The sequence below is a fragment of the Macrosteles quadrilineatus genome, unplaced genomic scaffold (genome assembly GCF_028750875.1).
Source record: "Macrosteles quadrilineatus isolate MER2022 unplaced genomic scaffold, UCM_ALF_1.0 Scaffold_1__1_contigs__length_201487025, whole genome shotgun sequence".
Classification (NCBI taxonomy): Eukaryota; Metazoa; Arthropoda; class Insecta; order Hemiptera; family Cicadellidae; genus Macrosteles; species Macrosteles quadrilineatus.
The window spans coordinates 153,491,228-153,508,300 of NW_026542594.1; the positions used below are offsets into that span (position 1 = coordinate 153,491,228).

At 36.2% G+C, this 17,073-nt stretch overlaps 1 protein-coding gene across 2 annotated transcripts in view; it reads right to left on the bottom strand.

The window, feature by feature from the left end:
- Positions 1–15,611, bottom strand: part of LOC128987717 (protein FAM193A-like) — a 29,752-nt gene extending 14,141 nt beyond the window's left edge. For both annotated transcript variants that reach the window (XM_054408723.1, XM_054408714.1), the window contains exons 1-10: positions 15,259–15,611; positions 6,265–6,338; positions 5,411–5,563; positions 4,368–4,510; positions 3,629–3,947; positions 2,980–3,090; positions 1,617–1,751; positions 1,173–1,275; positions 871–958; positions 179–282 (exon numbers count right to left, since the gene is read on the bottom strand). In XM_054408723.1, coding sequence (XP_054264698.1) covers positions 179–282; positions 871–958; positions 1,173–1,275; positions 1,617–1,751; positions 2,980–3,090; positions 3,629–3,947; positions 4,368–4,510; positions 5,411–5,563; positions 6,265–6,338; positions 15,259–15,474 — 1,446 coding nt within the window. In that variant the 5' untranslated portion in view covers positions 15,475–15,611. The remainder of the gene's footprint in view (positions 1–178; positions 283–870; positions 959–1,172; positions 1,276–1,616; positions 1,752–2,979; positions 3,091–3,628; positions 3,948–4,367; positions 4,511–5,410; positions 5,564–6,264; positions 6,339–15,258) is intronic.
- Between the last annotated feature and the right edge of the window lie 1,462 nt (positions 15,612–17,073).

A 17,073-nucleotide genomic window follows, 5' to 3' on the forward strand; every position in this document is an offset into this window, starting at 1 on the left:
GCCACCACTTACAGAGGTTACGTCATGGCAAGCAAGTCTCGTTAATCCGCAGCAGTGTATTTTTACAGGTGACAAGGAAGGCTCACCAAACTGCCGAGGAAAGTTAATTTTAAACTCTCCTATACCTCAAACAACCTTATGAAAAATATAAAAAAATATTGCTAAAATAAAAACCCACCTGTTTGTGATCCAGGGGTTCTGTGTGCTTGTTGGCCAATAGAGAGGAATGTATGTTGTACAAGTGAGGGTAAACATTGGCTACATTGTCATCAACTCCAACCACTGCAAAGGGACAACTTTTTGAGTTGATATAGGGAAAGTAGTAAATTGAGCAACACACAACAAAACTGAGAAACAATTGTGAAACAAGAAAGTACTTCATGTTGAATTAAGCCAATATAATAAGATATCAAGATATTAATAGGTACAGTAGTTTAAAGTTTTAAATTACTTAATTGTCAGGATATCAAGATATTAATAGGTACAGTAGTTTAAAGTTTTAAATTACTTAATTGACAATCTGTTAAACACGTAATTGAACAAAAGTCATTCTTCAGGAAAAATTCTCATGTAAAATGATCAAACAAGTTTTTCAGTAACATAAATCTTAGGAACCCACTGTTTTCTGCAACATAAAATGTTCATTTGTCATAGATTATTTTCTGTCATGGAATACGATTATTGTGTAATGAATTTACGAAATACTGAAGTATATTGATGAAACTAAAAATCCTGACACACAGTGCCAACACAACTCAACTTGCTTTCTCTGAGTCTAGGCACTGTTCAGGTATTGATGAAGAGTCAAGAACTCACCCAGCCCTCGATACTATTTGGAACTATTTAAAGGAGACAACAAGTAAGACTGACCTCCACCAGTGCCATGAATGTGAGGGTAGAGATGGAAACCACCTCCGTGTTGGTAGAGATTCATCCCTCCAGCTGCCTCTAAGTCCACCTAGACAAACAATTACAATATGAACAGTTTTTAGGAAAAGTTATTATACAGCAGTTCTAGTACACACAATTTTGTAATTTTATTTTTCAATGAAGATTTTAATTTCAAAAAGTGTAGGGCAACTACACTTCCACTTGGTTTTGTAACTTTATATTGCCAACACCTACAGCCATATAGCTGGTTCCAGGCTAGTACTAGTGTTGTTTTGACTTACCACAGGGGAGGTGACGGGAGGAGCTGTGCAGACATGACACTCACACTCTGTGTTGGGCTCAGTCTGCTCTCTGCCCTCACCCTCCACACGACTGCCATTCTCACTGCAACATCACACATTAACAATCACAGTGCATCACATTTATTTTAGGGAAGCCATTAGATTTAAAAAAATAGTAAGTCTATTAATAGTTTAAATACCAGCATAAAGTAAATACTTAGTATAGTTCTCAGGTTGAATCATCCTCAGGCATACAAGAGGTCCAGTAATAGTGGTTGTGTACCGTCCACTTTTTTACTGAGAACAGAGGCAATGTACCGTACCGTTTATATATTTTTTCTACCGCAGACTTCTACAACTTTTTACAAATAAAATAGTGGTCAACTTGTTAAAAACTGTAAAACAGCAACAACTTGATTGTGTTGATTATAGTGGCCATATTACCTGGTAGGTGGTAGTGCAGGGGAGTGAGGAGGAGTCATCAGAGCTCCACAGTTGATGAGGTGATTCATGGCACACTCGTCACACGGACAACTGCGATGACAAGCTGCCTCCTCTCCCACATCATCAAACTGACCACTGTTGACACATCATTCATAAACAACACTCTCGAGAGGGACACTATAAACAGCATAGTTGGTCAAATATGAACTTAACCTACACTAATAAAAATCTTCCATTTTACCATAGATTAAACATACTTCCTTTAGTTGATTTCTCATCCTTATAGACCAGCTGAAGACAATTTTATTGTTAGTTCCTTTTGTTGCTGCTAGGGTCGTGTTTTGTTTACAATGTGTTTCTTGTCATTTCAGTTATTTAAAACCTAGTTACCCAAATCAAATTACCTAATACTAAACAATAACTTGTCCCATAGTTAAATAGCCAAATAGTTAAGGACAAATCATAAAATTAACCCTAAAATAATAAAAAAAATTCTGTCGACACTATTGCCCAGTGTTACTAACATGAACTAGACACGGAAAACAATCATCATATTTTACAATGGGATGAGAAGTCTACTTGTGTTGGTTAGTTTGATTTTACTCATGCTTGAAATTTAAAATATGCAGTTTCCTATTGATCTTTTAAACTTACTTAAAGATTTAAGTGTACTCTTCAGTAAGTATCTACTAATTTGTGATAGGTAAACATGGTTTCTAGGTTGACTTGTGGCTTAAAGGATGCACTTTATTTTAATGAACAAATGTGGTCATGATAAAATGGTGGTTATGGATATGTAGCCTAACTATATTTCTCAAAATATTTTGAATTTCTTTAAGACAGGTTTTTAACAAAGTAGAGGCCTACTACATTATGGAAAGAAAACAAAAGAAACGTCTTAAAACATATATTTACGCTTATACTGTTACTCACAAGACGGTAAATATACAAAAAAGATGGTAAGTGGTGATCGATTTCGATTGGACACTCCAATCATCATCAGACCAATAGGTGAATGGGCAAAATCGATCATAACTTACCATCTTTTTTGTATATTTACCGTCTTGTGAGTAACAGTATAAGCGTAAATATATGTTTTAAGTGTTATAAGACGTTTCTTTTGTTTACTTTCCGTAAATGTAATAACACGTACAATGCTGATCAAGAAGTTATATTTACTACATTATCAAAGACATTTTGCCTAGAAATAAATAACTTTGATTTCCCATTGAATTATAACAACTTTTTGCACATTTACTAGTAAACCGTAATAATAGAGTTTATATTTAGTTTTAAGTTATGTGTTTATGCATAATTAATTATTAATTGAGGTAATGGTCATACTATGGACCAGGGAACTTACGTATTAGATTTATTCCATATTTTCTGGTGTATCAGTTTTCTTTGAGCTTTAAAAAATTCCCAGTCTTCTTTCATCATTCTTTGTTTTGCTTTGAGAGTAGCTTGCTCTTGACTGAAAAACAACATACAAATGAAACAAAACTGAATCAGAGTAAGAGGTTGTTGCACATATCATTGTATTTCAGTTTCTGTTAAAATCATTCAAATCACTATCTTAAGCCAAAATACCAATTACTTGTGAACTTTGATTCCAAATTTTGAAACATTTAAAGATGTTTTGAACAAAAAATAAATAAGATTTTCACTCTCAGACTATAAAAACTATGAACATGAAATGAACGTGAGACGTACCAACTAGTCATGGTTGCTGAGAAATAATCTTATATATTAAAATCATTTGAAAATACCTCTAATTTGATTTGTGGCAGGTATGTTTTACCTGTTTTATGACAATCAACCATTAACACAAGAGCCTGATTCGAAAACAGTGGTAATTCAGGCACATGTTTCAAACAACTATGAGTGTGTTATTCATAAACTAAACTCTTAACCTCTAATAACCAGTATAACATAATAATGCTACTATTAGATTTTGATGCAGCTTAACAAAGATTTGCTCATATTATTTAAACAGGTAGGCAGCAACATACTTGTACTGGTGTATCCTGGCCTCTGCCTCACGCCACATGCTGCCCACCAGGGTGATCTCATCATCAAAACTGAGGAACTCTCGGACTAGCTTCTTGTTGGCATCACCAGGGTCCGGACAACTGTTACTGAGCTTGGCTATACATTCAGGAACTTTATTCTGCACGAAGGGGTCGGTGTAGACACAACTCTGGTAGAGGTGTTGGTTGAGGACCTTCCACGTCAGGTTAAACTTGCTGAGATGTTCAGTCTGTAGCTGCTCTAGTAGAGGTGCCAGCTCATTGGCAGCTGCCATCAGCTTCTTGTAACTATCTAGGAGCCCTACAACAAATATAATATATACACTTAATATGAGGTGGATTACACAAGAAATCTCTTTCAAATATTAAGTTAAACTAGATTGTAAATGTAGGTAAGCTGTCATAACTGCAATAGGGTAAATTCGACAAGAAAGTAATAGCATATGTTTACAAATTTAGCAAATAAAAAACAATGTGCTGAGAGGATTACAAACCAAATTATAAAATTTAAAGTGTAGAATCAAAAGCAATGCATTTTCTAGGACTTTCTAAAAATTCCTGGTGAATATTACTGTCGTCTTACGTGTCGGGTATTAGTACTGACTTTTGACGATTGATTCTTGATACCGATACCAATATCCAAGTAACGGTGTTATCTAGAATCGACACATCTCTGATAAAAACATAATATCTACCTTCATGCCTATTTTACAAACAGTACCTGAGATGAATAAGTAAGCTAATACTGGTGAGTCTTTCTCTCTTTTCAGAAGTTCAAGTTGTCTCACTTTAGTTTCTATCACAAACTCTTGAACTTGAGATTCTAATCTTTGATACAGTTGATGAGGATCGCACGTGCACAATCTAAAACATAAATAAATCATTTTTTTAAACAAATTATCTTGGTGGTTGTAGAAAAAAAACATACATTAGAATAGGCTTGGAAATATTATGTTTTATGTTCAATTAATAATCTCGTTGTTTACTACATTTAGTTTACGTAGCAAATTACAATCCAAACATTTTAGTACATACACAAACAACATTCGCGCTATTCCCAAAAGTAAAAGTCTAAGTGGATAGGCCTAGTATTCAAAATATTGAATTATTAATTATTATGATCATCATTATCATTTGAGATGGGGACGCCACCCATGAGGGTATTTTAACTCAAATATGAGTGAAGGATGGGTGTTGAATGGAGTGTGATGCATTTTGTGCTTTGTTACTGACTAAGACCAGCTGTTTCATTAGTAAGGAACATTAGTTCTGACATAGATAAAACATACTCCCTCAGTAGATTTGTCATCCTTAAGGAACAGATGAAGCTAATTTTATTGTTAGTTCTGTACGTTCACCTGTAGAGGTTGTGTTTTGTTTATAATTTGTTTCTTGTTATTTCAGTAATTTAAAACCTTATTTAACCAAAGAAAACGATATAATCATAATCAATAACTTGTCTCCTGGTTATATAACCAAAAAGTAAAGCACAAATCATGAAAATAACCCTAAAATAATAGAAACAAAATTTTGCTACCCCAGCGATCAGTGTGGTACATGAACTAGACACGAAAAACAAGCTTCGAAATTTATAATAGGATGAGGAGTCTACTTGTGTTGCTTAGTCTATGGTTCTGACCAAGGGCCATTGATCAATAAAAGCTGGGTCCAGTTACGATCCATCAAAAAGCTACACACTTATCTCAGGATGGAACCGGCGACCTCTATAACCACAGAACTACTCAGAATGATAGGAATATTTACTTGTGCACATGTTCCTTGATAAACTCCTGGTATCCCTCAGTGGGTGACTTGACTTCCATGGCCATGCGGTAAACCATCCGGATGTACTGTCGCAGGTCCATCCAGTGAGCCTGCAGTCTGCGCATCTCCTCTACTGTGTTCTCTGCCACAACCCTGGGTCAACAACACAAAGTTACTAGAGTTAAACACACAACCTTGTGACAAACTGTAAATACAAAATGTGTACGCAGTAAATTGTCATTACAATGCAAAATTAACAAGGAATTTAATTTATAAATAAATCTGTTTAAAAGGGTGATGCATTTTCCCTACTATACAATCAGACAATAAAAATATATATATATATAAAAAATATATATATATATAAAATATATATATATATAAATATAATAATCCTCAAAGTTAATCTGTAGAAACAATGCTAGGCAAGGATCTAAAAAACTTCTCGTCAGGATAGATTACACATTCTTAAATCCTTATGAAACTAACAACAAGAAAGCAAAACACAAAACATCAAATAAAATAACCTCGCTGCAGCAAACCTGCAGACAAAATGAATTTCCATTTGCCTGATTGGCTTCCACCTTTTATTTCCTTAGGATTGTCAGATTTATTCCATATTCAAACGCATTGGTCCGAGTACTTAGGTTTCCTGCTTCAGGAAAGGTAAGGTAGGTAGTAAAGTTTGTTTTTGGTGTAATATTAAAAGCGTAGGACAAAATAGATAAATTTGTCAAATTTAATTAAAATATTTCTATAAACAAACAAACTACAAGAGGTCACGTATTCTCATTAAGAATAGCATAGGACTTGATCTATTATGCTGATAAGCACAAAACATTCCAATACACTACCTCCGGTCTTTGCAAGCATCGCATGAACAGGGAGCTTCGTCTTCTTTAGCAATGACTTCCTCTCCATCACTTTCCTGGAAAAAAATATATGTTCAGAAAATTTGTCTTGATTGTAGCCTATAACGTTTCTTGTTGTATTCCTGCGCTGCATGCGGCGTCGTGAGTCATTACCGGTTTTCGTTTTGTTGTGATGTGTAAGTATTTTAAAGTGTTTTTTCCGTTCCTAATAATTATTGTAAGTATGTTGTCATTTTTTGTTTTTATGCTCTTTTATCCAGCCAACACAATATTTTTTTTGGATCATGCGCTAAAATGTTGTAATGATTTTTAAGCGGTTGTTTTTGTTGTAAATACTTAACCATCGGTATTTTTGTTTTAATACAGGACCAAAAACATAATAGGCCTAATAATAATTTTTAGTAGCCACCTAATTTAAATAAAGTTATATATAGGCCTACAAAATATACAATTTTTTAAATGGTAATTATAAATCAACCTGGAGTGGATGCACTGCATACAGTGTTTAAATGTTTATTTTCCTGTTAAACAATAGGCTACCTATGACACTCTTCTTATGAAAAAATAAAACCGTCCTTGTACAGCCATAATGATGGTGCCATACAAGTAGGGAAACTAGTTGTGTTTAAAACAACATTGGATTGCCTAATAGCAGGTATTTAATATTTTCAATCCATCTGTAGCTTTGTGAGGTGGGATTAAATCATGAATAGGCTACTAATTAAGAATGATGGTAATATCTTATGTACGATATCAAAGAGATTTAAGGTGAATATTAGCCTAATAAATTTTGTGTTATTCTTGTGGATGTTCCATTGACCATTGAACCATAGCCTACTAATTAGGTTGGTTGAAAGCACAAAAAATACATGAAATAACACTTATTATAATACATTTACACTTATTCTGTGTCATAGGCCTATATGTGAACTAACTCGCTAGTTAGAGATATGTAGCCTAATTATGTGTGTGGTGGTTGTGGCGGATCCAGAAGGGGGGGGGGGCGAAGGGGCCCCCCCCCTCGGGCATACATATACATATATTTTTTACTGCATGTAATACAGTAGTACATACAAATTGCGTAAAATAATTTGTCACACTATCTTTAGACAAAGAAAAGGTATAAAACTGTCATTTTGGAGACTTGCAAATTTTTTAGGGGGGTACGCTCGAACCCCCCATCCCCTCTGGTTCGCCCCGCCCCCCTTGTGACTGTTCTAGATCCACCACTGAGCGGCCACTGCTCAACCCTCGGTTTCAGTCTACTACTATGATCAGTGCGGTAAGCTTAAAGTCTAGTTAGCTTAGTTGTCCATGCTTAGGCTAAAAAGTTTACAACCGTAAAGACCACAAATTGATAGTTGCATACAAGGAAAAAGCATCCCAAAAGAACCCAAACTGTACTTTTTCTGTCAACTAAGTGTGTTTCAAAATCAGTAGCAAGATAATGAGGCAATTGTAAAAGAAAACCCAGAGATAATAGATGTGTAAAACTGCTTCATGAGAGGTATTGACCATTCAGACCAGATGCTCTAGTGCAGTCTAGGGGTCTACCTAGGTGAGCGACGGACTGTTCAGTATTAGAAAAAGGTTGTATTATACATTTTTCAAGAATGATTTTGAGCTTGTCCCTCATATGATTGGAACTTATAGTGGAAATGAGATGAATAGGTTTCAGATCACATTAGCCTATCTATAATTGACAGTTGCCTATGTAAAAAGAGTGACTTGTCCATTTGCCTAAGTAGGCTAACAGCGGGTGGCGGAGTAGACAATCAGCGGCAAAATTACCAGTTTGGAATGGAAACCTAACCAGATAAAAAGATAGAAACTGCTGTGTATGTAGCCCTATCAGTAGGCTATTGGAGCAGATGGATAGAAATCCCAAAAAATATGTACTAGAATGCCAGAAGGTGTTAGTTACACGCCGTGTGTTTTGGCCAACACGTGCTAGAAGACGCAAGACCATTTTAATTTTTTAGACTAAGTGTATGAAGCCTATATAGTTTTATGTTGTAAATACTTGATGTTTAACTAATCTTTGTTCGGCTGCACTTTAGTTTACGTCCTACACTCATTCGAATGAATATATATAGATTATTTCATTCGATATATCAAGTTTGGTTAGTTAGGTTAACCTAACAAGGGTTGCCACCATAGTGGGCAGAAAAAATTCATGCAGAATTCATGGTTTTCATTGGTAAATTTTACAAAATCATGGTTGAGGAGCGAATCCTATGATTTCAACACAAATATAAGTTTTGGTACATTTAAGAGACAATGTTCTTTGTGTGTTAGTTTTCGAACAACTTTTTGTATATAAAATACTAGTATTTGTGTAATTTATAAATTAATATACAAAAAAAAAAATAAAAACACAGCACATCGTGCTATTCCAAATTAAACATTGGAAAAGAGTAAAAATAACTCAATCTTTCCACACAAATAAACAAAAATCCCATATACCCTACCAAGCAAATCCTGTTTTATCCCCCACATGAAAAATCCAAATAATTCCGGTTGATATTAAATAATGTAGGAGGTACTAAAATTTAAATTGATTTTTCAAACCACATAGCCTACAATCCTTGAGAAGACTCCGTTGACATCAGCATCTGACCTCAAATGATCTAAGCAATTTTTTCTGATCGTTCTCTTCGTGTTTGTTATGTTCGTACAATCGTACTGTTTTGAAATGTGATTTATTTATTATATGGCAAATTTAATGGTATTGGTTGAATCATTTTTCATGATTTCCAAAAATTCATGGTCCAATGGAGAAATTCATGTGTAATCCATACCTTTTTTCATGGTCACAATCATGCATAATTCAAGCTTTTCAAGGTTTTCATGGCTGGTGGCAGCCCTGCAAACTAACTAAACAAATAAAAAAATTGATATATCGAATAATCTATAGGCTAGGTACCGTAGGCCTATCGATATTTTTTTTCAAATGAGTGTAGGGCGTAAACTAAGTTAAAAAGCAGCCCTTTGTTCTTTGACATAAAGAAAAACTGTAGGTAGGCTTCTTTCCTTTTCTTATGCATATGGGCCTTAGACGTTATAGGCCCTATAGCGAATTTGAGTGACGCAGACATCAAAACGCTTTGAAGACAATTTATTTCAAGCCTTGAAAAGAAGCTTATTTTTCAAGGTAGGATTTTCAAATTTTGCATGCTTTGCTTACTAACAAATGTGTACCGGTATAGAAATAAAAAATAACACAAATATTGATAAAATATTTTTTTATTCATATAGTTAAGTAGGTAGCCTATATTTAACAAAATGTTTTAGATAAAGTGCAAAATTTTCCTCTGTCATCCATCCGGAAATATAGGCTGCACCATCTGAGCCAGGAGGAGCACCAAATAAAAATGCAGGATTCATTTTTTGTCTAGGAAAGATAAAAAATGGTGGAATGCTGTTACCTAAGGCATTGATAGCATTTAAAACCGTCACTGTTTGTCCTCTTTCTGCAGACGTCACTAAGCCTACTTGCCTCAATTTTTTGGGGGCAATGATTTTAGGGCACCTTTGTACAGTGGTAACCCCAGTCTCATCTGCATTCCATATTGACTCTGGGCCAAATTTTTCCCTATTCAAAACTTCCCTCAGGTTCTGGTAGAAAGTGGAGACATTGTGCTTATTAAAGCTCGTTGACCGGCTTAAGCTTGTAGCTTCAGGCTTTTTTAATGACAACTCAGGGTGCCTTTCCATGAACCCCTGCCTCCAATAATAGCCTGCTCGTTTTTCTTGGTCCCAACTTTCAGGATATTTTTTGTATTTTTAACAGCCAAGTCATAAGCAAGTTTGGAAATCATTTTAGTGGTCAACCCATGGTTCATCCGAGCCATTGTCTCCAAATACTTGGCTAATTCATTTTCCTCCTCTGCTGAAAAAACCTGATTAGGCCTATATGAGGGCTGAAAATCTGTAGTTTCATTCCTTTGAATTTTTCGCACATATCTACGCAGTGTGTTTCGAGATAGGCCAAACTCTTTAGCTACAGTGTGCAGAGCAGATCCATCTAAAACTCTATCTACGGCTTGTTTCATTATGTCAGTAGGGATTGGGTCTCTAGCTTTAGCTCCTTCCTTTCTCTTGTACTTTTGAGGCATCTGAAAAAATAAATTTACTTAGAACCCAGGCAATAAAATATGTACAGGTTGGGTCAAGTATCCCTAACTTGCCTGGGTCAAGTATCCCTAACTGTTCCATCCTCATTTAACCTCAAATTTCACCCAACTTGGACTGATTTAGAAACTGTTATATATCATCATTTTGTAGCTAAACAAATGCTTATTCAATATAAATCACAGAAAATAACTTACCTTGAACTGTTTTCTGTTAATACAAATAGTTGTATAAACTCAAAAATTTACATTTCGGCCAGTGAAACACATTTAATTTTATACTGCACAAGCAACTCCACAGATCAGAATGGCTGTTCCCTCCAATTTGTCATACAACCTAAGGCCAAGCAGTGATGCCATTGCCAACTCTCCAAAATTTCCCACTGCTGGGAAAATACCCTTGGGTCAAGTATCCTTATGGGTCAAGTATCCCTGGTTCCCCCTAGGCTATAAAAACAAAATTTCAATATTAGCCCAACTGAGTTTAATAGGCCCTACTCCTATTCAATGATAAAGTTAAATTCATTTTTAAATAAAAAACTAGTGACATGATCATTTTGGTAAATGAATTTTGGTGGTTGAAGACGTGATACGATCTGCTCAGGTTCAACTGTGGAAATGTCCTCTATTTCAGGCCACTTGAAACGACTCCCCTCCTTGGAAACGACGATCCTTCTTGCACACTTCACTGTTGCCTCCTCCGAAGATATCTCAAGCACAAACCCAACATAATATTTAATGCTTCGTTGACCAATAAACTTCACAACAACCCAATCATTTACTTCTGGTAGCCCACAATCAAGACTAACATGTTTAGGCGTATCTACTTCCATATCCGATTCACTTTTGTCCATTTCAGCCTCACTTTTGTCCATTTCAGCCTCTAACTCAGACAGTAGGTCTTGACTTGTGTCACTTTCACTTTCAGGTTTCTTGCTTTTTTTAATAGGCTTGTTAAGCTTAAACTTTTGTTTGAATAACGCCTTCCTTGCTCTTTCTTCCTTCTTCCTTTTTTTCTCCTCACGTTCTCTATGTTTTATTTCAATTTCAAGTTTGTTTGGCGTGTCTGTTGCTATCATTGTTTTCCCCTTCTTTCTGCCTTTCTTATTGTCTTTCCTTGGCCCAGCCTTTGGATAAGGCAATAAAGTTTCTGGACTAACACAAAAACTTGTCGATGCAGAAGTTGAAGGCCTCGGCACAACATCAGGTCCTGTATGCGTTGTGGATCGCTGTTCATGGGGTACTTGTAGTGTTGCAGGTTGTGCGATTTCAGCTGCGTCAGGTACTGTTTCGATTTCTGGGTTTGGACGGTCGGTTATAGCTGAACACAAAAAGTCAACATCAGTGAATTTATTATCATTAAAAGGCCAAATCCCCGAAGCTTCAAAACCACTCATTATATTTCTAGGTGTAAAAGACTGAGGGAATGCTTTCCCAACAAGACTAGCAATGTCATAAATGGTTAGTGGTGTGCCTGGTTTCTCTATCATCAGTCTGTTGGTTACGCAAGTGTTGTAGCATCCTTTAAAAGAGGAATATACGGCAACATCCAAAGGTTGTAATCTATGAGAGCAATGAGGAGGGAAAGTTAAAATGATAATCCCATTTTCTCTGGCAAAGTCAATTGCAGGAAGCGAAATATGAGTCTCATGATTGTCAATGAGCAAAAGAACTTTCTTCTCTTTTGAACATCTAGTAGGCTATCTTGGTTGTACTCAAAGTTTTTATTTTTTTAACTTAAGCTACATTAGGCCTATTCAATGACATACAAAAATTTCATTCAAACCTTTATACCGTAAATCAGGCTAGACCCGAACAGACAGCGCTTTTCTACAAACTAAATTAGCCTATTTGTAAGCTAACCTGCATCAATAACGGCCTGATTCTACGTCACTAGACAGAAAAGAACATAGTCGAATCAACTGCACCAGTTAGAATCATGTATTTAACCTTTTTTTATGTCAACTAACAGGTCTACCAATATTAATTTTTTTTCAAAATGAAATATACATTTCTAACTTATATAATTTTCATAATTATTGTCGTGTCGGGTTGGGTACCCTATGGAAATATTCAGAATTTAATAGCGCATTATTTGATGCCATTTAATATTGTAGGCCCACGGAGTATGTGCTTTTTACATTCACCGGTTTAAAGTCAGACACATCCAGCATTCCACTCCGTGGCAGCGCTTGTCGCCCGGTGACTGCTCGAACATTGGATTCTCGCCCAAAATTACGAGCTTTTTTTTACTATGTCATGTAGCCTACTTTTTAAATTATGTTACGTCTCACATCTCTACTTCATATTGTACCTATGGTAGTTTATGAATGTTTAATAGTTTTTATGTCTTGAATCGTCATGAGTGCTCCACGATTAAAATTAATCGAAGAAGCGGTGAAGGAAAAAAGACTCAGCATAAGAGCTGCGGCTGAGAAGTAGGCCTATGGTTTGCCAAAATCAACGATAGGCCTAAGTGACCATGTTACTGGCAAACATAAAGGTAAATATTTTCTTGAGCATTGTAGTACGTGTTATTAAATTTACGGAAAGTGAATAAAAGAAACGTCTTATAACACTTAAAACATAATTTACGCTTATACTGCTACTCACAAGACGGTACAACAAAGGTAGGTACAACAAAGATGGTAAGTGGTGATCGATTTCGATTGGACACTCCAATCATCATCAGACCCAATAGGCGAATGACCATCTGATCTGAGGAAGAGGAAACAGATCGAAGACAAATCGGACTTGAGCTCCAACCCTAATGATGACCTACTTTCGCTGAAGGAATTTTCTGACGAGTTAAATGAAGATCCACCAGAAGATGACGAACATTTAGTGTTCAAAGACCCCGAAGTTGGTGATTGGGGCTGTTAGTTTTAAGTTCTCCGGGAAAAATTTGTAATGTTTTATGTGGCCATTGTAGAGGGGAAAGCCGTGGAATTATTTGTAAGGTGTGCCCGAAATATTGGGAAAAACAGTTTCAAGTGGTCAGATCCAGAAGAAAGGCGTTTCATAGAAACTATGACCAGATCGAAAGAAGGCTTGAACCACCGAAATTCAACTACAAAAATGACAGGCTTGTCTCTTTTTCCTTTAAAAACTTGTTTACTGGATATAATGTTTGTTAAAGACTTAACGTAACAAAGGCTTCTACGCCATTTTGTAGGCTGCCTATTGTCAATTATTCAAATGTTTGTTTAAACTTTAAAACCATATACGGTACCTACCCGTAATAAATAATTAAAACTGTTTGTCTAAACTGTTTTGTTTGAATATCCTAATCTGTTGTCATTGACTATTACAAACTCCACTTGTAGCCTATTTATTTAAATTCTGTTGGTTCCTATTTTATCTTAATCTATGCTTAAATTATTGAACCCCTTAAAATGTGACGTTATTTTAGAGTTCCTTGATAACTTACCTTACTAGGCTAATAACATTTCAAACATCATTGATAGGCCTATGTTAAAAGACATCAGACGACTCAAAGCACTGTCCAAATCCGGACAGGAGAGGTTAAGTTAGGCCTACCTAGTTTGCAGGATTTTAGCAGTAAGTTAGGCCTATAAAATACGTGTCCGACTTAGGCCTACTTAACCCCTGGTTGACACGTACACACTTATTTTATTTGATATTTTATTAAAGTTAACATCTAAGGAAATATCTGGGTTAAGGAAATAATAAATGAAAGACGCTCTTCAAGATGGGTAATATTTTTACTGTTGATATTCAAAACACAAAGTCACTGTAACCTAAAAATAGCAAACAAGTGTACAGGTCAAGCCTGATTTATGTAAGTTTACGATAACTTAAGTTAAATAGCTTTTCTTAACTTATAACTTATTGTATTTTCATAAAGGCTAATGACCTCGGCGGTTCTCGATTAGCCTATACGAATGATAAAAAATGCTGGCAGCGAAAGGGATAATAGCTTGAAAGCCTAGGCCTACGTAGTAGGGGGGGGGGGTATTGTAGGGGGTCCGCATTACGTGACACATAATTAATTACGTTGGTCCTTGAGTAGATGAAGTTTGAGAACCCCTGATACAAAACAAAACTAAGTTAAGTTACTTTTAGGCCAAAAATGTTAGGCCTAATAAGTTAGGCTAAATAGTAACTTAAGTTGAGTATTTTAAGACGATTTTCCTAACACCTAATTACATTTATGTGGAAAAATGGTCGGCATTCCTAGAAGTAACACTACATGTAATAGGCCTGGCAAACCTCAAATAGGCCTACAATTGTTTCACCCGCTCAAGGCACTCAAAGGGGCTAAGTAGGCCCATTTAAAGGTCAAGGGTTAGGCCTAGGATAGCCTTGGTTTTATTATCAATTGTACCTACCGTAGCCTACCTCCATCAACTTTTAAATCCTAACAGCACACTATAGTCCGTCAGTTAAGCGAAGGACTCTAAAGGATTACAGCCCTCACACACACCGAGACACACCTACAAACACAAACATGGGTCACGCGCCGTGGGGTAGGTAGGGCCCTGCTGGCGAGTCCGTGCGCGTGCGTTGGTGGAAGGGTCGTTATTCCCTCAGAGTCCTTCGCCAACCTCACGGACTATAAGCTAGGTCTAGTACATTCAAAGTAGGCTTAGGCTAGTGAAGAGGTCCTAGGCTTTAAGTAGCCTAAGTCTGTAAGCAAGCTTCATTACCGTAATCGAAGAATTAGGGAGTGGTGTTGCTTTACTTGAGCTTGTTGGATTATGTCAAGCTAGCTTCATGTTTTATATCACCTGCCCAGAACATGCTAAACCAAGACACTGGGCGTTGGGGGTCGGCAATATCAAATTTTAATCTAACTTATAGAATACATTAGGCTACTTACATTACAATTGAACAACTGGTTTTCAATTGTAGCTACTCCTTGGTCATCGTTACTAGATGCTCCATCAGCATCCTGCCGATTAGTTTCAATTTCAGGAATTTTAGATGACATATCTTCGGTCTCGGCTTCATCGGCCTCTTTGCCAATAACGTCTCCCATATCGGAACCGTCCACGGCTTTTTCTGTATTCGGCGAATCCGAGTCCGAGCAACTCATTATCCTAAACACAGATATGAAAACAACAAATTTTATAGCCGCACACTGATTATTTTATCACGACTATTCATTAAACACGTCTGAAATCTAAATACCTGAGAAAACAAAAACTACTGGTATGATGGCTGCTGCTGAAAGCTGAGGACAAACACCCAAGCTTCAGTCCAACGCCTTCTGTAAACATTAATCCATAACCTTTTAAACTTTGTTAGTAGTTAGTTATATGTATGATTATAATAGGGATGCTTAGATTTTAACAAACTGCAGAATATGTTATTGAAAATGCATGAGTTATGAATTTAATCAATGCATGATATGTTATAAAAATCCACTTTTACCTAAAAATGTAGAAAAAATGTGTGCTAATACATAATTATGACTATACGTTTTAGCGTTGGCTGAAATCTTTACCTTGATGCAAAGACAAAATCTTAGAAGATATCGGTAATGATAATCGGCAACATTTACGAAACATTAATTTGATCAGTACATATAGATAGAAAATTCACATGTAATAAATACACTTTTTTCGGTTCATGTTCACTAAGCGTCATGCCTTTGACAATACAACAAACATCGATCGCCAATGATTGTTCTATAATCAAAGCTTATTGTATAATTAAAGTGCGAAAACGACGTCAGTTCGGGTCGCCGTTTGACGCTATGATGCCGTTTGTAACAACTGTCAAAAATAAAGATGTTTGAGTTAGAATCAAAGGTGCCACCACGAAAACCCGCTCGATGGTCAGAGGCGTCAACCCGCCACCACAAAAAAAACCAAGTTGGCCAGTTGACGTGCACATTCCTTTGTATTGGTTCCATCGCGACAACCCACCACCACCAATTTTCATCAGGCGGCGTTAATTAGACTGGGTCCTGGACTTGTACGGCGGCGTCGTCCAGTAATCCAGCTACTAGGAGGTCACTAATTGTGGATATTTATAGACATGCACTCTGTGGATGTGATGCTATCTGGCGTAGATTAACGTCCGCACTAGTGAGTACTCCAACTAATCCTAAGTAGTACCTACTTTGTATGGTCACCATTTCATTGAACAGTATTAACAGTACTATACTGATATTTAGATCAATTCGTTAATTACAAGGACAAAGCGGATCGGATTCCACTATAAATTGTAGGTCCCTTGGCTGTATGGGCTATTAATTAACAGCTGTGTCTAAGAAACATCTAAGCCTTAGTCACTATAACAAGACTACAATATCTGACCACTCATCCTTCACTCATATTTGGGTTAAAATACGCACATAGTGGTGTGCCCATTTCAAATAATTTAAATTGATAAGTTCAATCACGAACTAATTAACAGCTACTGGTTAGATTGGGCTGAAATTTGGTATGGTGATAGCTCACATTCCCGATTAATTAACATAAAGACATATTCTTATCTAAAAAATCATTTCGGGCTCCACCCCATAGTGACCCATGTTAACCTTAATGAGTATTCATATTTAAAAGGAATTAAACAGTTTTGTCAGCTGTCTCAACTACACAGTTGGTTCTATGATATTAAATAACAATAAAAAGTTAACAGGTTTACCAACAAGGTGCAGCACTATCATGTTTTAGCGAATTTCCCA